General features: G+C 49.4%; 1 protein-coding gene across 4 annotated transcripts in view; it reads right to left on the bottom strand.

The window, feature by feature from the left end:
* The window catches only part of NOXA1 (NADPH oxidase activator 1), a 41,235-nt gene that overhangs the window by 9,699 nt on the left and 11,007 nt on the right, over positions 1-20,529 (bottom strand). For all 4 annotated transcript variants that reach the window (XM_054007725.1, XM_054007726.1, XM_054007729.1 and 1 more), the window contains exons 4-7: positions 10,577-10,711; positions 6,107-6,214; positions 3,691-3,750; positions 2,708-2,745 (exon numbers count right to left, since the gene is read on the bottom strand). In XM_054007725.1, coding sequence (XP_053863700.1) covers positions 2,708-2,745; positions 3,691-3,750; positions 6,107-6,214; positions 10,577-10,711 — 341 coding nt within the window. The remainder of the gene's footprint in view (positions 1-2,707; positions 2,746-3,690; positions 3,751-6,106; positions 6,215-10,576; positions 10,712-20,529) is intronic.

Genomic DNA, 20,529 nt, shown 5'->3' with positions numbered 1-20,529 from the left:
GGACATTCACCGCTCCTTAGGTGCCAATGCCCCCTGGAACAATGCCACTCTTCTCTGGGTGGAGTCCCCGCTGCATTCTGCTGGAGGACCTGTCTTTTTACTGGGGTCTAAGGAAAGCCACACCCTTCTACTCTGTCCATCTAGGTACTTACGTGCCTCCATCCCCATAGCATCCAAGTATCTCACAACCATCAAGGACTGTCTCCTTCCCACACCGCTGTGCATTAGGAGAGCATCATTACCCCCATTTGCAGATGAGGAACTAAGGCAAAGAGTGATCAAGGGACACATTTTCAGAAGAACTCAGGGCCAAATTTTCAGAAGAGCTCAGAACTTACAGTTGGGACTAGACTTTCACTGTGGCTCCACTCCCAGTTAGACACCTAAATTTGTCCAGGGTCCAATGACAAGAGGGTTATGGATACAGTGTCTCACTTCAGAGCTCTAACCACGAGCCCATCCTTCCTCCCACATGGTGATTCTCCCTCACCATATACTCTCAGTTGTGAGCTGAGTAAACTCGAGAATGCTTCTCTTGAGAACATCTCCCCTCATAGGCAGCAGTAGCCTTGGCCTGTGTCTCCATGGTGCAATTATCACATTTATGGTCCGTCAGAGATGATAATCCATTAACTTTTGGAGAAGAACATGCCATCAGTGGATGATGGGACAGACTGATGCAGACAGAGGTTCCCTCTTTTGCCTTCCAGCCATTTCTGAAAATTCACACAGTTCATTGCAAAGCCCCACAGCCGTATCACTGTGCTAACTAGTAGAATATAGTACTGAGTCAAACACAGAGCACAGTTTTAACTGTCCGGATCACTTTCTAGTGTGTGAACTCCAGAGCTGGGTGCAACTTTCCTGACGGAGCATTCTTCCATCAGAAAATGCCATTTCATCACAATAAAAACTTTCTGCAGGAATGTGTTGATTTTGACAAATTCTGTTTTACAAAATTTTTGCTTACAAGTGTTTCAATAAGGTCAATACGATCAGAAAGGAATATTTTGATTTTTTGTTTTGAAATGCCTTTTCATTTAGAAATGTATTTGAGTTTATACTCTATTATAAGTTATAATATAGTGTAAAATAAAAGGTTGGAATCAGAATGAAATATCTCAATTTTATTTAAATAGCACATTCTGACTGACCTGAAACAAACCATTTTGGAAAATTTCGTTTCACAACAAATTTCAATTTTTCATTTTTGTTTAGATTTGGAACGAAAACAATTTCAGAATGTTGGCATTCCTGCTCAATGAAAATGTTGAGTTTCAACTGGCTCTAGGAATAGGGTTGCCAACCCTCCCGGACTGGCAGGGAGTCTCCCGGAATCAGCCACGATCTCCTGGAGGCTATTGAAATCAATCCGGGAGATTTTAATAGGCTGCTAAAAGTCTGGTTGGTGGCACAGCGAAGCTAAGGCAGCCTCCCTACCTACCTTGGCTCCATATGGCTCCCGGAAGCAATCTGGCTCCTAGACGCAGGGGTGGCCAGTGGGTCTCTGCGCGCTGCCCCTGCCCTGAACGCCAACTCCACAAATCCCATTGGCCAGGAACCGCGGCCAATGGGAGCTGCGGGGCCGGTGCCTGCAGGCAGGGCAGCGCGCAGAGCTGCCTGGCCGCCCCTGAGACTAGGAGCCGGACATGCCAGTCACTTCCGGGAGCCACCAGAGGTAAGCGCCTCCCAGCTGGACCCCACATGCCTCAGTCCCTCCCACACCCCAACCCACTGCTCCAGCCCTGAGCCTCCTCCTGTACTCAAAATCCCTCCCAGAGCCCACACCCCCTCCTGCACCCCAACCCCCTGACCTAGCCCTGAGCTCCCTCCTGCACCCCAAACCCCTCATCTCCAACCCCACCCCCAGAGCCTGCACCCCAGCCAAAGCCCTCACCTTCTCCCACACCCCAACCCCTTGCCCCAGACCTGTGAAAATTAGTGAGGGTGGGGGAGAGCGAGCGACAGAGGGAGGAGAGTGGGGTGAGCAGGGGGCAGGGCCTCAGAGAAGGGGTGGGGCAGGGTGTGGGGTGAGCAGGGGGCAGGGCCTCTGAGAAGGGGCGGGGAAGGGGGAAGTGCACAGATGTTTGGGTTTGTGCAATTAGACAGTTGGCAACCCTATTCATGAACCACCTTCTGGCTTTTCCAGATGAAAACAATGGGCCAGATTCAGCCCTGGAGTATTGGAAGCACAAACCAGGGAAGTCAATGGAGCTGCACCTCCTTAGACCAGGGCTGAATTTGGCCACAGTTACAGCAGTGCTGATAGGAGCATTTGGAAGCCTTGTCCTGGGGGCTAGAGCCAGGAAACTGAGAGTCAGTAGTTGTGGGTTCTAACAGTGGTGCTGCCACTGACTTACTATGTGGCCTTGAATAGGTCACTTAACCTCTCTCTGTCTCTTGTTTCCCAACCTGTGACATGGTATTTAGCTGCCTCACAGGATGGCTGTGAGGCTTAATCAATGTCTGCAAAGGGCTTTGAGATCCTTGCAAGGTGTTATAGAAGTGCCAGGTGTTATTGTTATTAACTACAATGGCTATCACAGTCACACAAGTCTTTCACACACACAGTGTTTTCTCCTCAGTGATGGATCTCTGGGACTGGGATACTATAGCGTCTCCAAACCAAAACCTCTGGGGCCAAGACAAGGTGCCATGAAGAGAAATAGTGACAGAAGAGCAAAGCCACCTGGGGTTGGTCACTTACCGCACAGCATTGACACTGGGTTCGTAAAAGCCCTGTCTCTGTGGAGAAACAACAGCATCTATTTCATAGAGCCAGATTCCACGCCAGAACGGACCATTGTGATCATCTAGGCTGACCTCCTCTATAACACAGGCCAGAGAACTTCCCCACAATGATTTGTAATAGCTTTTATCAGACAGTAATGCAGAGTCTGAATGAGAGTTTCAGTCTCTGACATTTTCCCTCCTATTCTCCTGTCCACACTTGTCATGCAATCAATCACCATTCTAGGGACAGTCATCAAGGCCACTCCACACTGCTGAGCAGTGTTGGCAGTGGCAGCCCCCTCTTCTCTGCCCACCCCAGCCAGTGGAGACCAACCTACTTGCGCGTTCCCCTGCTCCTAACATTCACATGACAGTGCACCCCACTGCCCTGAAGGGTAGGTCTGTGGTGGTGCTGGGCAAGGGAGTTAAACATTACATAGACTCTGCTTCAGCAGCTTTAATTCAGTGCAGAGAAAAGAACGCTCTGCTCAGGGAACAGAGACTTATGTGCCTCATCTGAGCCCTTTGGAGGGGTGGAAGGATATCTGCAGTGATATGGCACTTAGAGGGCAGGAATTGCTAGGCAGGGGGAGACGTGCGGGACTCAGAGCCCCAGGGAAACCTCTCAGCTACACTAAAATATTATGCAAAAAGAACAGGAGTACTTGTGGCACCTTAGAGACTAACAAATTTATTTGAGCATAAGCCCACGAAAGCTTATGCTCAAATAAATTTGTTAGTCTCTAAGGTGCCACAAGTACTCCGGTTCTTTTTGCGGATACAGACTAACACGGCTGCTACTCTGAAACCTAAAATATTATGAAGTCCGTGACAGGTTCTCATCCTGATGGATGCCTTGGCTGGGGACTCTAAGTGGAGCTATATGACAGCGATGCCATTACATGACCTTGCCATGCATAAATCAAGTACCATCAGTTGTTGCACTGTCCCACTCACCTGTGGCCTGAGAGGCTCAAATCCGATGTACTCGTCATTGGGAATGACGGAGGAGATCACCTGCCAGAGGACAGACCAGATCAGATTCTGGATCACATGAAGGAACAGCAAGACCTTTGGGAATCAGCCACTCACCCTGGGTTTCCCATGAGCGAGTCCCTAGCACCAAGTGGCAGGGCTTAACAAAACGTCACTGCACACAATGGAGAGTGCAGAGCTGCATCCAGGCAGTAACCCCATCTACTCCAGGGGCCTGGTTTTCTAGCTCTTGCCACACTGGTTCCCTACATGTCTGTGGGTGAATCTGAGAGTACAACCATTCATTTGCGCTGCACTCAAGAGGCTCCTGGCCTGTGACACTTACACAAAGGGTGCAGAGGTCACAGAAATGAGAAGAGAAATCTTCTGATGACCTGCTAATATTCTCCGAAGGGCATTAACCAATTAACAAAAAAGTCATCCCACAACAAGTGGGAATCTGCTACAGCTCAGAGGGTCAAACCCTGTGGGACTGGTTAGGTGAGCCTGCTTGTCTTGAAAGTGTCATTTTTCAGCATAATGACAAAACCAAGGATTCCCTAAGTACCTGATGAGCACTTTCAGAGGCTCACAATCAGCAAAGATACAATGGTATCATCACACAGAGCAGTGTGGAGTCATGCTCTATTTACAGAGGGCCAGATCGTGTCTCTCACTGGGCATTGGCACAGGGCAGGGAAGGAAAGAAGCCCTTTGCTTGTTGCTCATCTGGAAGGTAGCAATGTAGTTGAGGGGGGAGGGATAGCTCAGTAGTTTGAGCAGTGGCCTGCTAAACCCAGGGTTGTGAGTTTAATCCTTGAGGGGGCCACTTAGGGATCTGGGGCAAAATCAGTACTTGGTCCTGCTAGTGAAGGCAGGGGGCTGGACTCGATGACCTTTCAAGGTCCTTTCCAGTTCTAGGAGATAGGGATAGGTATAGAAGCAGTGGGTGCCAGGCTGCTATTCCCACTCGTGGGCAGTGAGTGAATGGGCAGGGGTGGGCAGTAGGCATCTCCCTGCAACATGCCGGCCAGTGCAGCTGAGTCAGCTCAAAGGGGGAAGTGTGCTGTGCCAGGAAGAAGGCTAGCGCAGCTGACTTTTCCCCAAGAAGGGAGGGGGAAGCAGGGCCCAAACTGTGTCTGTCTTCACTACAGTGCTAAGAGTGTAACTTGAGTGTTGCCCCAGCCCGACTCCCACACAAATCTCCAATTGGAGCTAAGTGGTAAGTTGGCCTGTCGGGGGGTGGGTTGACGCTGGAGTGCTGCTGATGCAGCAGGTATGCAGCAACTCAAATTACAACAACTCATCAACTGCTAATCCACTCTGCTAATCCAACCAGGATACGTCTACACTACGGAGACTATCCTGCATAGCTACGTCAGCATAGCCCCATAGTGTAAACGCAGCTTACGCTGACAGAAGAGGTTCTTCTGTCGGTATAGGAACCCTACTCCCCAAACACCGTTAGCTATGTCAACAGAAATAGGTTCTTCCTTCAACATAGCTGTGTCTACACAGGTGTGCTTTTTCATGCCCTTGACCGACATAGTTGTTCAGCATAGACCAAGCTTCATTCTGTGCTGCTAATCCAATCGCTCTGTGTAATTTTAGTGTTGTTTTGCAGTGGGGTCACTCTCACTTGCATGTATTAAATCAAGCTAACTGTTGCAGTGAAGAAAAGCTCTTAGTTACTATTTGGTCCCTGCTCTGCTCCTCAGGAAGTGCAACTATGCACCACCTTCTACTACAGGCAGATGGTAAGGTTCCAAATGACCCATATTTCCTGCAACATCTTTCCACTCACAAACAGTCCTGTAACTTCAGCCACATCAGTTTCCCTGTCTGTAAAATGGACACAATAACCCTCACTTTGCTGGGGGCGAAGGAGAGGGTTACATAACTAATGTTTGTAAAGCACTTCGTGATCTTCAGAAAAAATGTACTACACAAGAGCTGGGTATTTATTTAGTATTTAATTTCAAAATAAATTTCTCCTGGATATAAAAAGCCCAACCACTGAGGAGCACTTTCCTTATGGACAAAAATGTTTCCAACAGAGCCCTGATTATTCCCCTCCACTTGTGAAATTCACCTTGCTCCAGGCAAGGACAGATGGTAGGAAAACACTCAAAGCTAGAAAAATGACAAAGGAAAACCTGAAAGACTGGTTCCTAACAATGGAGCCATTGCACTTAGGGTCTAAAGAATCTCAGCTGATATTTCCCAGGCACTGTGGCTGGCAGAGGGCCCAAGCAATGTTACTCTCAGGAGGCTGTCGGTGCTGTGGCTGGTAGAGGACCCTGGATCTTAGTTTGCTCATTGCTGACCTTAGTCATCAGGGCACCATGCTAACATTCTTACACTAGGATTGACCTTTCTGCAACCTAGGGGGCCTTACCTTTGGTTTACCCAGGAAATCTTTTGAATCCAGCTGCTCAACTTCCTCCTTTCGTGGTCTGAAAAATTCCCCCAGGGGAACATGTATGGGCTCCAGGAAGAGATGATTCTACAGTGAGGGGAAGAGATCAAACCAAGGACACTAGATATCATTAACCACAGCTTAACATTTAAAAGAGAAAAGTAAATACTGCTTCCCCATGGGGTGTGGTCAATCCAGGGAATTCAGTGTGGCAGAAATTATGGGCTTGAAAAAGTGTGACCTGGACTTGACCAACATGTAGAGGCTAAGACAGTTCACACTTCTGGGCATAAGCCAATTTCTGGAGATATCAGGGAGGGGTGAAGGGAAAGCGTGAAATAAGATTTGCTAAATAAATCTCTAATCTGCTTCTCCTGTTGATCTTCCTTGATTTTATTATTCTCTGTAAATTGTAACTAGAGTCTAGCACTCAGATCCCAAAACAAGCAAATAAATGTTTAAAAAAGTACAAAGAATGGGATGAAAATAATACTGAAAATAGCGTAATGCCATTTTGGGAATCAATGGTGCAGTCTTCTCTGGAATATTATGTTAGCTTCTAGTCACTCTACCTCATACAAGTCATGACAGAAATGAAAGGGGTTCAGGGATGGGTCTTAAAAGTCATTAGCAGCATGGCGAGAGATTTGTACAAGGAGAAAATGAAAACTGGGACTTTTTCCTTTGGAGAGCAGAGGTGTAAGATGAGACATGACAGAGATATACAAAATAATGACCAGTCTAGAAAAGGTAAATCAGGAGCTCCTGTTCATCCTCTTTGATAATACAAGAACAAGATATGAAATCAAAAAGCAACACAGTTAAAACAAATAAAAGGAAATACAGTGCTTAACTTGTGAATTAATAATTAACCTCTGAGGCTCATTGTGACAAGATATCACTGAGGGTAAGGATTAGCCATTTGTATGGACAATAAGAATATCCAGAGTTACATTCGACTGAGTTTTTAAAAGCATTTTATAGGGGAGAACATCACCGTGCTTTAGAACAGTGGTTCTCAAAGCCGGTCCGCCGCTTGTTCAGGGAAAGCCCCTGGCGGGCCGGGTCGGTTTGTTTACCTGACGCGTCCGCAGGTTTGGCCGATCGCAGCTCCCACTGGCTGCGGTTCACCATCCCGGGCAAATGGGGGGCGGCGGGAAGCGGAGGCCAGCACATCCCTTGGCTAGGGTTACCATACTTAACAAATAAAAAAAGAGGACCCTCCACGGGGTCCTGGCCCCGCCCATTTCCCACCCCAGCCCCGCCCCAACCCCGCCCCCTCCTCCCTCCCACTCCCAGCCACGCGGAAAGGGCTGCCCGAGCGCTACCGGCTTCACGGTTTGCCGGGCAGCCCCCAGACCCTGCGCCCCCGGCCGGCGCTTCCCCAGCGTAGCTGTAGCCCGGGAGGGGAAGCGCCCAGCCGGGGGCGCAGGGTCTGGAGGCTGCCGGCAAACCGTGAAGCCGGTAGCACTCGGGCTTTGGGCAGCCCCCATGCCTCCGGACCCTGCGCCCCCAGCTGGGCACTTCCCCTCCTGGGCTCCGGCGGCGCAGGGTCCGGAGGCATGGGGGCTGCCCGAAGCCGGTAGCGCTCGGGCAGCCCGGCTCTTAAACAGAGCCGAAGAGTCAGGGGAGGAGCAGAGCCGCTGCGGGACGGGAAGTGCTTGGCCGGCATTTTCCCGGACATGTTCGGCTTTTTGGCAATTCCCCCCGGACGGGGGTTTGAGTTAGGGTTACCATATTTAAAAAATAAAAAAAGAGGACACTCCACGGGCCCTGGCCCCGCCCCTTTCCCACCCCCAGCCCCGCCCCAACTCTGCCCCTACTCCGCCCATTCCCCCAAAGTCCCCGCCCTAACTCCCCCTCCTCCCTCCCAGCCACGCGAAAAGGGCTGCCCAAGCGCTACCGGCTTCACGGTTTGCCGGGCAGCCGCCAGACCCTGCGCCCCCAGCCGGCGCTTCCCCAGCACAGCTGGAGCCCGGGAGGGGAAGAGCCCAGCCCGGGGGCGCAGGGTCTGGAGGCTGCCCGGCAAACCCGTGAAGCCGGTAGCGCTCAGGCTTTGGGCAGCCCCTATGCCTCCGGACCCTGCGCCCCCGGCCGGGCACTTTCCCTCCAGGGCTCCAGCTGCTCCGCTCCTCCCCTGACTCTTTGGCTCTGTTTAAGAGCCAAGCTGCCCGAGCCAGCGCTACCGGCTTCGGGCAGCCCCCGTGCCTCCGGACCCTGTGCCGCCGGAGCAGAGCAGCTGGAGCCCGGGAAGGGAAGTGCCCGGCAGGGGGCGCAGGGTCTGGAGGCTGTCTGGCAAACTGTGAAGTCGGTAGCGCTTGGGCTTCAGGCAGCCCCTATGCCTCTGGACCCTGCGCCCCCAGCCGGGCACTTCCCCTCCCAGGCTCCAGCTGCTCTGCTCCTCCCCTGACTCAGACTTCGACTCTGTTTAAGAGCCAAGCTGCCCGAGCCAGCGCTACCGGCTTTGGGCAGCCCCTGTGCCTCCGGACCCTGCGCCGCCGGAGCAGAGCAGCTGGAGCCCAGGAAGGGAAGTGCCCGGCCGGCGGCTTGGGGTCCGGAGGCACGGGGGCTGCCCGAAGCCGGTAGCGCTGGCTCGGGCAGCTTGGCTCTTAAACAGAGCCGAAGTCTGAGTCAGGGGAGGAGCAGAGCAGCCGCGGGAGAGGAAGTGCCCGTCCGGTATTTTTCCCGGACATGTTCGGCTTTTTGGCAATTCCCCCCGGATGGGGGTTTGATTGCCGAAAAACCGGACGTATGGTAACCCTATGGGACTGGTGCCCGGGGCCAGGGGCGCAGCTCCAGCCCCAGGGGGACGCAAATCCGGACAGTGCTGGCTCCCCGCAACACGCTGGCGTCCACAACCCCCCCTGGGGCGCCCCCAAGCCCTGCGATGGCTGCCGAGCGGTGCCCAGAGACACCCCCCACCCAAAGGACAGGGGCCTGCGCTCTCCCTCCTCTCCCCCCCCCCCCCGGCTTGCTGCCTCACAGGGGCAGGTTGGTCGCGTCACAGGGGCCGCTGGGAGTTGTAGTTGTCGGCCGCTCCCCTCTCCCGGCTCTCCCTGGAGCATGAGGCCCGTCCGGACTACAGCCCCCAGCATGCCCTGGGCAGGAGCCAAGTGTCGCACCGAGATGATGTCACAGCGGGTGACCAACACACACAGATTCGGAGATCCTAGCCTCCCTATTTCCCCGGACATGTTCGGCTTTTTGGCAATTCCCCCCGGACGGGGATTTGGGGACCAAAAAGCCGGACATGTCCAGGGAAATCCGGACGTATGGTAACCCTGCCCTGGGCCCGCGCCGCTTCCCGCCACCCCCATTGGCCTGGGACAGCGAACCGCGGCCAGTGGGAGCCGCGATCGGCCGAACCTGCGGACGCGGCAGGTAAACAAACCGGCCTGGCCCGCCAGGGGCTTTCCTTGAACAAGCGGCAGACCGGCTTTGAGAAGCACCGCTTTAGAACACAAGCAGATCCCTAACTGGCAGCAGCTACGAAGAAACTTTCCCTATGACCAGATTATTCCATAACTGTCCACTATGGGGTTACTTTCCCCTTCCTCTGAAGCAGCTGGTAGTGATGGAGACAGGATACTAAAGTAGATGGACAATTGCTCTGGCAGGCTATCACACCTTCTATGCTTTGAAGGGAAAGGCACTGTAGGTAGGTGGCAGGCAGGGGCAGATAGAACAGCTGGAACATCCCAATCTTTGGAGTGCTGATAACCCAGGTGGAGGCTTTTTAACTTGGGCCCTATGAAATGTATCCCCAGGACTCAAATCCCCAGGGTTTAAACCTTTATAGTTAAGGCTAAGATTTTGTCACCGATATTGTTAGTAAAAGTCATGGACAGGTCATGGGCAAAAAAGAAAAATTCACGGAAGCCCTGACCTGTTCCTGGCTTTTACTAAAGATATCCCTGACAAAATGGGGATCTGCGGGTCCCCAACTTGCCTGAAGTGGAGCAGCTGTGCAGGAGCTAGGAGCCGCCTGCAGCAGCTGGGGGCTGGAGGGTACCCCGCCACCTGAAGCTCTAGGGGCCCACGGCGGTCAGGAACTCGGGGGTTCCCCTGCCGCCCAAGGGCTTGGGGGTTCCCCTTCCTCCAGCAGCTCTGCGAGCTCCACCACCCACGCAGCTGGAAGCTCTGGGTGTTCCCCCACCGCCCACGGTGGCCGGGAGCTCGGGGGTTTCCCCGCCACCGCAGCAGCTGGGAGCTGCAGGATTCCTCTGCTGTCTGCATCTCCTGGGGCCTCCATATGTGACAGCTTAGAGCTCTGGGGGCTGCCAGCGGTGGCAGGGGTACCCCTTAGCTCCCTGCCCCTGCGGGCTGCGGGGGATCCTGCAGCTCCCAACCACCGGAGGCTGAAGTCACAGAGGTCGCTGGAAGTCATGGATTCTGTGACCTACACGACCTCCATGATTAAATTGTAACCTTATTTATAGTCAGTCTCACCTGCACCCACTCAAGGGCAACATCCAGGCTTGTGGTTCTTCCTTCAGGCCTCTGTCTGATAGCCTCCTCCAGGGTTATTCTAGCTTCTTGCCACAGCCCAAGCCGGCACTGCACTGCTGCAGTATTGTACAGCACCTAAAACCAGCAGTAAGAGGATGAGACTCTCACCAGCAACTCAAGGGAATCAAAACAACAGGAAGTTCACTGAAGCCAACCAAGTGCAGAAACACAAGTGAAACAGAAAGGTGTGTCCAGAGCATCACAGACACAGCAACCAGCTCAGCCTTTCCTCTGCTATTGATCATGGGGATGCTGCTGCGAGAGCGATCTTATAAAACTTCACATACAGAGTTCAGAGAAAATAAACTCTGCGCTTCATGAAGCTATGCTGCTAGGCTGCTGTCATGTTATTGATTTAAACTGGGACCATATAGAACATGGTTGCAACCAAAGTCCTGTAGTGGCACCAAATCTTGCATAAAGGGGTCAAATGAGGTGTCTAAGACAAGGATATGGTTTGCTGGTTATGATTATGCTGTCTATATGTGTGTATCCATTTTGTAGTTGAAGTTATGAATATTGGCTCTATGCTGTCTGTATTTCAAACTTATGCTATGCTTCTGGGAAACATCCCAGACAAGTTGGTGTTAGCTCTGCCTAGCCTGCTTGATGGCCCATTAAGGACCATCAGCTATGCAACTGACCCATGGAGAGAAGGCAAATATGCCTTATAACTCAGCAAAGTATGCTGTAATTTTCCTCAGTAAGAACAAAGAGGTGTTCTTACACCTGGAAAAGACTATAAAAGGTTGATGCCTCTCCTCCATCTTGTCTTCAATTCTGCTTCATACCTCTGGAGGAACTTTGCTACAAACTGAAGCTCTGAACAAAGGACTGATGACCCATCCCTGGCTGGGGATGTATTCCAGAGACTTGATTTTGAACCTGCAGTTTATTTCATCACTGCTACAAGCCTGAACCAGGAACTTTGCTATTACTGTTTGTAATTGATTCTATTTAACCAATTCTAGCTCTCATCTATATCTCTTTCCTTTTATGAATAAACCTTCAGATTTTAGATTCTAAAGAATTGGCAACAGTGTGATTTGTGGGTAAGATCTGATTTGTATATTGAACTGTGTCTGGGGCTTGATCCTGTGGGATCAGGAGAACCTTTTTCTTTTAATGGGGTATTGGTTTTCATAACCATTTGTCCCCATGGCACTGGTGGTGATATTGGGAAACTGGAGTGTCTAAGGGAATTGCTTGTGTGACTTGTGGTTAGCCAGTGGGATGAGACCAAAGTCTTCACTGTCTGGCTGGTTTGGTTTGCCTTAGAGGTGGAAAAACCCCAGCCTAGGGCTGTAACTACCCTGTTTGAAGCAATTTGTCCTGAATTGGCACTCTCAGTTGGGTCCTGCCAGAACCGCATTGTTACAGCTGCATACAGCAAGCTCAGAGCCTTTGGGTCAGATCAGGATTAGCCACCAGGGTGCTGGAAGCAAAGAGGTACATGGGGCAAAAAGAGGAAGAGTTCTCAAAGAAGGATCATCTCTGACAACATAGGAGGCACTGTAGGTTAGTCCCTCTCTAGGCACCAGTGGCTCTAACATTTTCCCTGTGAGTGTTTCCTGGCTTTCTGCAAACGTGTATCCTGCTGCTGTGATTCCCTTGTTCTGTGGCAGGGATAGGCAACCTTTGGCACGTGTACGGAAGGCGGCACGCGAGCTGACTTTCAGTGGCACTCATACTGCCCAGGTCCTGGCCAGGGGGCTCTGCATTTTAATTTAATTTTAAATGAAGCTTCTTAAACATTTTAAAAACCTTATTTACTTTACATACAACAATAGTTTCGTTATATATTATAGACTTATGGAAAGAGACCTTCTAAAAACGATAAAATGTATTACTGGCATGCAAAACTTAAATCAGAGTGAATAAATGAAGACTCGGCACAGCACTTCTGAAAGGTTGCCGACTCCTGTCTGTGGCATACACTGTGCTCAACGACAGCACATTCACTAGTCACACCCTGGGAGGAAAAGCAGTGGGGAGTCACATGGACAAATATGTGCTCTTCTACAGAGTTCAGACAATAGCCAGGCAACTTAGTATGAGGATCCACCAAGTCTTGAATGCTGGCTGGAAGAGGCTGGCCCAGAGGTGCTAAGCTTGGTCCAGATGTCAATAGCCAGATGTTATATGGGGTGCCTGTAGCATTCCTGCAGCTCTCCCCGACCTCAAAACCCAACACTCTCCCCAGATCCCATGTGTTATTAATATGGCAGGTTAGGCCTGCACACACATGTACAATGAACACCAGAGCATGTAGCACATACACAGTTAGCAGTGCTATAATGGAACACACCTGGCCCAGTTATCAAATGTGGGCTTCCTAACAAGGTGTCCAATGCCCACATTTAGGTGCTCAAATCAACCTTTAGCCTCAATAAATTAGCATTTACAAGCCCAAGAGGCAATGTAAGCATCCTAATGGGAGACCTGCATGTAACTCTAAGGTGCCCACATTGAAAAGCTGGGCCCAGGATATAAAAAGGTAGGTCTGTGTCTGTGATTTGGAAGTAACCTTTGGGCTAGTGGAGATAAGCAGCATTAAGGAGGCCACAAGAATGAAGAGCATTACCTGCCTTCCCTAGGAGTGTGCATTGCTGGCAAACCCAAGGAGCAGCACTGGCTCCTGCCTCAATAGTTACTGCCCATCCTCCTGATCAGAGGGGAGAGACTGCAATGCTACTGTTCTTCTAATAGATAAAGAAAGAAGAAAAAGAGGTGGTGGGAAAGTTGACCAGAAGATCCCCCTCAGCTAGCATTTAAGTTGAGGACAGAGCAGTGGCTTGTTGGACAGTGACACCAAGGGGAATGGAGCTTGGGAGATGTCCGAGTGCAGTGTTTTCCTCAAGAATTGAAATTGGGGGGGGGGGGGTGTCGAATTTACAGGGGGGAAGTCAGGGCTGATGAGGGGTGAGACCAGGAGGATAAAGGTGAGCTGTATGGCATCACTGTAAAAATGGAAAAATGTTTCATGACCATTTTATTAGATTTATTCCATGTTTTAAAATCATCACACAAATTAAAGTTGGCTACTCAAGCCTTCTAACTACATCTACATCCTTCTTGGTTTCTTGTTATAATTTTGCACAACTCTGTTAATGAACTTCATGAATGCAATGTGTTCATCTTTGGTGGCTTCTCGTGTATCCAGTACTTCCATTCCTTCAACTGATCTGCTCATTAGTTCAGTCACATGATCAGGCAGAAGGTGACTTCTTTCAGAACATAAAATTCTATTCAATGATGAAAAAGAACGCTCAACTGTAGCTGTTGTGACTGGGAGTAGCAAGAGATGATTTCCTACCTTTTTCATCCCAGGAAACATAGCATAAAGATCGGGTTGAGCCACTAGTGATGATAAAAAAGAAGTTGAAGTCAAATCTTCATTCATTCGTCGTATGATATTCCACTGTGTTCAAATTCTCTATTCTATCCTGAGCACATAGCAGCCCCATTGCTGGTAGTGCCTCACTCCACTCAACTGTCGGTGTCTTATAGGACAGGGATCTGTAAAAGCTACATAAAGGTTGAGTAGAATTTAGAAGTCACTGTTGTAGATTTTTAAGAATCAAATCTGTGTATTTTTTCAGTTGTCTTAAACACTTCTTGTCCTCTTCACTTAAGGATTCAATATAAATGCCTTCATTAGTCAACTTCTGGACTGAAGTCTTTGTTTCTTCCAGTGCTTTTACAATGGATAGCTCTCTGATTGATCCAAATGTAGCTTTTATTGCTGGACAAAGATCTACTACTATTGTAGCAGATGCCTGGATGGCATTGTTTAATGACCAAGGTGGTTTCAACAGTAGACTTACAAGAGGGAGAGTGGCAATAGTCTTCTCTGAACGTAGTAGCAAAAGTAATCCACCAGCCTCACTACTTAGATCCATCCCATCTTAGTAGATACTTTCCAAAGCCAGTAATAACAGCTGGAGTAATTTTAAAACAACAGCCAAGGATCGCTCATGAGAAAGCCAGAGGGTTTTCCCAGGTTGGACTAATTTGAACTTCAGTCCCAGTGTATCTTCTATATTTTCCAAGATATTCAGTCTTTTTGGACTCTTGCTGAAAAAAGAATATAATGAAAACATTAAGTTTATAGCTTTTTAAATGTCTTTTGAAGAGTCTGCAGCTCATACTAGCACTAGTTGGAGTAGATGAACTCTGCAATGTGTATAGGAGAGATTAGGGTTACATTTTTTCTCTGAGCAAAGCTTGTACTCCACCATGTCTTCCAGAGAAGTTTGCAGCTCCATCAAATGCACAAGCAGCCATCTATTTGGGGTCCAACTGTCAAGCATTTAACTCTTCTCAGATGTTGGTTGTCACAGATGCAGCCGATGTGTCTTCTATAACTTGAACATCTAGAAATGCATCTACTGGCCTACCACTGACATCAAGATAACGTACACAGTGACTTAATACTTGATGTCCATTTGCATCGGTGCATTCATCAGCCAAGTATGCAAATTTTTTGAAAGTGGTAAGAGTGTTCTTCGCTTTTTCAACTGTTGAGTCTTTCACTGTTGCACCACATGCTTCTAGCCTAGGGGTTTCAAACACGCGGCCTGCGGGGTGATTTTCTGCGGCCCGCGAGCCCCTCACAGCCCCCCCACCCTCTCCCAGTGTTTTCCAGAGCGGCTCCAGCCGGACGTGCACCAGGAGCAGGGCATGCTCCCTGCCTGCCTGCCTGCCTGCCCTGCGTGGCTCCGAGAAGAGGCTGGAACATGGGGAAGGGTGGGGGCGGAGGGTCTGTGTGTGGCTGTTGCTTCAGGCAGCGCCCCCAGCAGCTCCAATTGGCTGGGAACGGAGAACCGCGGCCAATGGGAGCTGCTGGCGGCGGTGCCTCAAACAACAGAAACACACAGCCCCTCCGCCCCCCCTTCGCCACGTTCCAGCCTCTTGCGGGGGCAGGGCAGACAGGCAGCCTGCCCTGCCCCCGGTACGTGCCATTCCAGATCCTGCTCCCCGAAACCCTCCTGCAGCCAAACCCCCTGCCCTGAGCCCCCTGCCATACCCTGCACCCCGACCCCCTGCCTCACCTCGCACCCCTCCTGCATCCCAACCCACTGCCCTGAGCCCCATGCCGCACCCCTCCTGCACCCTGACCCCCTGCCATACCCTGCACCACTCCTGCACCCTGACCCCTGCCCTGAACCCCGTCACACCCTGCACTCCTCTTGCACCCCAACCCACTGCCCTGAGTCCCCTGCCGCACCCCACACTCCTCTTGCACCCCAACCCACTGCCCTGAGCCCCCTGCCGCACCCCACACTCCTCTTGCACCCCAACCCACTGCCCTGATCCCCCTGCTGCACCCTGCACCCTACCCCTTGCTGTACCCCTTGCCCCTCCTGCACCCCACACCCCAACTCCCTGCCCTGAGCCCCCACCACACACCCCTCCTGCACCCCCCCAGGGGCAGGGAGGGGGCAGAGTTGGGGTGGAGATTTCGGGGAAGGGGTTGGAATGGGGAGAGGGCAGGGGCGGGGCCTCATGGAAGGGGTGGAGTGGGGGCAGGGCCAAGGGCAGCAGGCGGGGGAGGTGTCGGTAATGCGGCCCTCGGGCCAACGTACTAGTCCTCATGGTCATTTGAGTTTGAGACCCCTGTTCTAGCCAGTCAGTTGAGTTTCTTGCAGAAAGGTAGTGAGCATTTGCTGGTCTTGTTTGGAACCAGTGTTCAAGTTCAGGATGAACAAGTGGCAATGCACTTAACATTGGCCTTCAGTTTGTAGAGTATGGTATCTCTTGCTTAAATAGAAAGTATGATGCCACAGCCATGTTTGTTCACATGAACTGTGTTGTGTCGCCAGCATTCTTAACAGCCTCATTAACACTCACCAGTGTTGTCCTTGGTCAGTGGAGACTCAGTTCAGTTCAGAGGTGCTTTCACATGAGTTCACCTCCCAGGTGGGGGGCCAGAAGGCACCTTGCTCGTTCCTCCAGCTGCTCACTGTTCGCTCTGGCCACGGCTGTTCATTGTGGCACCGTTCACTCCACCACTCTGTTGCCAATGGCCCTGCGCTGTCACCTTCTGCTGCCACCTGCCACTGTGACCTCTGCGAGTTGGTCTCTTGAGGTTCCACCAGCTCTCAGTGATTTCAGCTGAGCTCTCAGTGGGGGAACCTCACTGCTAGTGCAGACTGGGCCGTCTCTTCCACAGAAACACTGTCCCCACAGCAGGTCTAAGCACTTAGCCCTGATTATCAGAGATTTCAGCTCTAGTGATCACTTAACAGAACAAAAGACTATCTATGGAGCCTAATCAGCTCTGTCTTTAAACAGTGGAGAGGGGCAGGTCAAATAGTACTTGTGACTCAGGCAGACCATCAAGCAAAACACCTGTTCCCACCCTCTCTCTTGATGCCCTCAATCAGCACAGGCTAAGTACAGTTATTACTGCCCTTTACTCATATAATAAGAATAACAACATTTCATCCCCCCCCCCCCCACACACACACACATTCAAGTGATTTGTAACCCAATCCCAGCCAAAATCTATCACTTTGGCAACACAGCTCTGTTTGCTGGATACCTAGGTAGATTAGGTGTGAATGTAAATACAATCTGGTTCTGAAGCCTTTTCCCCCAGCCCTTAGCTCATCACTAGCTGTCAGGGAGAGCTCATTTAGACTTTGCTTATAAATCATAATTTGAAATTATTAGGTTGGCCAACATCACCGAAATGAATGTACTGACATGGTCATAAAAAACAACAGCCGTATAAGGAACCTAGTCTATGTTCATACTTTTCAAATCTATTATATTTTTTCAGATACACGTATTTTATTATACACTTTATATGCTTTTAAAGTATGTATTAATGTTTCAATTTCAATTCAAATTTCCAAACAATCACTAAATTGGCAACACTGTATGTAAATAGTTCACAAAACTAGGGGCGGGGCGGGGCGGGGCGGGAGGGGGGGTGTTGGGGAAATTCAGGGCAGGCGTAGGAAAATCCCTGTCCGAGTGGCAGATGCTGGAGCAGTGAATTGGTGTGAGGAAAATAAGCACATAACCTGAGATGGGCCATGGTCTGCCGGTAAGATCATAGGACTAGGAGCCAGAAGAACTAAGTTCTATTCCTCATTGTTATTGACACATGGATAATAATACTTATGCACCTCACAGAGGTGTTGTGGGGATTAATTAAGGCTAAACTATGGTCCAATGGATTTCAGTGGTAAAACTCTCATTAGCTTAACATAACATAAGAACAGCCGTACTGGGTCAGACCAAAGGTCCATCTAGCCCAATATTCTGTCTACCGACAGTGGCCAATACCAGGTGCCCCAGAGGGAATGAACCTAACAGGTAATGATCAAGTGATCTCTCTCCTGCCATCCATCTCCACCCTCTGGCAAACAGAGGCTAGGAACACCATTCCTTACCCATCCTGGCTAATAGCCATTAATGGACTTAACCACCATGAATTTATCCAGTTCTCTTTTAAACGCTGTTATAGTCCTAGCCTTCACAACCTCCTCAGGTAAGGAGTTCCACAAGTTGACTGTGCGCTGTGTGAAGAAGAACTTCCTTTTATTTGTTTTAAACCTGCTGCCTATTAATTTCATTTGGTGACCCCTAGTTCTTGTATTATGGGAATAAGTAAATAACTTTTCCTTATCTACTTTCTCCACATCACTCATAATTTTATATACGTCTATCATATCCCCCCTTAGTCTCCTCTTTTCCAAGCTGAAAAGTCCTACCCTTTTTAATCTCTCCTCATATGGGACCCTCTCCAAACCCCTAATCATTTTAGTTGCCCTTCTCTGAACCTTTTCTAGAGCCAGTATATCTTTTTTGATATGAGGAGACCACATCTGTATGCAGTATTCAAGATGTGGGCGTACCATGGATTTATATAAGGGCAATAATATATTTTCTGTCTTATTCTCTATCCCCTTTTTAATGATTCCTAACATCCTGTTTGCTTTTTTGCACACTGCGTGGACATCTTCAGAGAACTATCCACTATGACTCCAAGATCTTTTTCCTGATTTGTTGTAGCTAAATTAGCCCCCATCATATTGTATGTATAGTTGGGGTTATTTTTTCCAAAAAGCTTGCGTGGGACCTGGGTTTAGCCCTTATTTTTGTTAAGCTCTTTGAGATACTCAGATGAAAGCAGATCATTAGAGCATTAATCACAAATGATGATTTATCACCATCGCCATACATGTGTGCTGATGGTGAAATCCTCCAATGGGATTTTGTTTTCATATTTTGCAAAATGTGAAACCTTTTCAGAGGACATTAGAGGGTCAACATGGTGTGAATACACATCTTGATATCTTCTAAAGGATGCTTCATGAATAAATGTTTGTGCTTGCCAGCGTGTGCACCAATCCCATTCCCCCAGCCATCCTTCAGATGTGCCTGGGGCCCTGCACTCTCAAAAGGCATACCCATTGTTTTCAAAGGCATGACAACAGAGTGGAAGGAAATGCAGGGAGAGATCCATAAAGTCACACCTTCGCTGTATAGAAGCTTTAGCGCCTTGCATTTTAAGGAGCACATGCATGAATAAAGTTGCCTGACAGATTCTGGGACCTGTCTGACTGAAGACACACAATGACTCTTTTCATATTTAGGGGAGTCTAAATATTAAACTCTCTCTTTTTTCTACCTGATTTTCAGTGCATCCAAAAAGACTCAGGACACAGGAAACAAAGTAATGTAAAGGAGACTAGCTAAAAATATGCCCCTGTACAACAGCTGCATCTGTGTTTAAAATGTTTTCACTTCTCAAAACCCCTTTGTTACACAGACTGCACTAGTCTGTGATCTCTGTCCCTTAATTCCTCAGAGAGGTGTAAACAGAAATTCACTGTGCATGAGCTGGGGGAAGTCACAACAACCCATCACACCTGACACATGGGATAGAATCCCCAATATATACACTGAGTAAAGAACATACACAGACATTAAGATTATTTCCAGTGTTGTGTAAATTGTCTTTCTTTTATATGGTGCAGCAATAATTTTTGTTGTGTTTACATTTATAATTATTGGACAGAACATTGGGAGTTTAAAAGAATGTGCCCAATAACATTACCCGTTGCAGACTAGGCCTTGTTAACTACCACTTGGGATTTGTTCAAAGTTTGCATTCTTAGGGCCATGTTTTCCAGTTAGGCCCATGGGATGTGTGAAGAAATGGGAATTTTCTGTCCTATTTTTAGGAATTTATGTGTGCCTCAGTTTCCTTCTATACTTTGCATTGCTACCTTGTGGGTGCAAAAGGGTTAACACTGCTTCTGGAACAGCTCGGGAGTTATGAGGTATGTGTGTCACTTTGCTGTGCTGGGTCATTAACAGGTTGCAACTAATCCAGGTCAACAGAGGATGTGAAGAGACAATAAGACCCCCACCCCCACCCTTTGCCCCATCCTGAAGACTGAACAGTTGACACCTAACAGAAGGAACTCCGCCCCCCAGGCAGAACATGCGAACTCAGCTGGAGAACAAAGGCAAAAAGGTGTCAGGTGGCTCGAATAAGGGCTGCCCTGTGGAGGGACTCAGCAGCTCTCATCTGGAATGAAGGCAAAGAGCCAGAGCAGAACTGCAGTTGAAAACAGCTTTCATTGCATTGGCGTGGCCAGGACGGACTATGCCTTAACTTTTACTTTCCTGTGCTAACCTAAGAACTCTCAGATTCTGTAGCCAGGTGATTAATAAATTGTTACCTTGTTTTGAAAAGGCTGCCTGTGTTGCTGCAAGTACTCACTGTGAGCCTTGCGCTCTGACTGGGTACAGTACCAGCCTTTAGGGTTTCCAATTTTGGTTGGACGTATTCCTGGAGGTCTCATCACACGACATAATCTTTAATTAAAGATTAATCTTTCATTTCTGGAGACTCCAGGACAACCCTG

The sequence above is a fragment of the Malaclemys terrapin genome, chromosome 17 (genome assembly GCF_027887155.1).
Source record: "Malaclemys terrapin pileata isolate rMalTer1 chromosome 17, rMalTer1.hap1, whole genome shotgun sequence".
Classification (NCBI taxonomy): domain Eukaryota; kingdom Metazoa; phylum Chordata; order Testudines; family Emydidae; genus Malaclemys; species Malaclemys terrapin.
The sequence above is the reverse complement of the archived record's forward strand: the minus strand, read 5'-3'. Positions and strand labels throughout refer to the sequence as shown.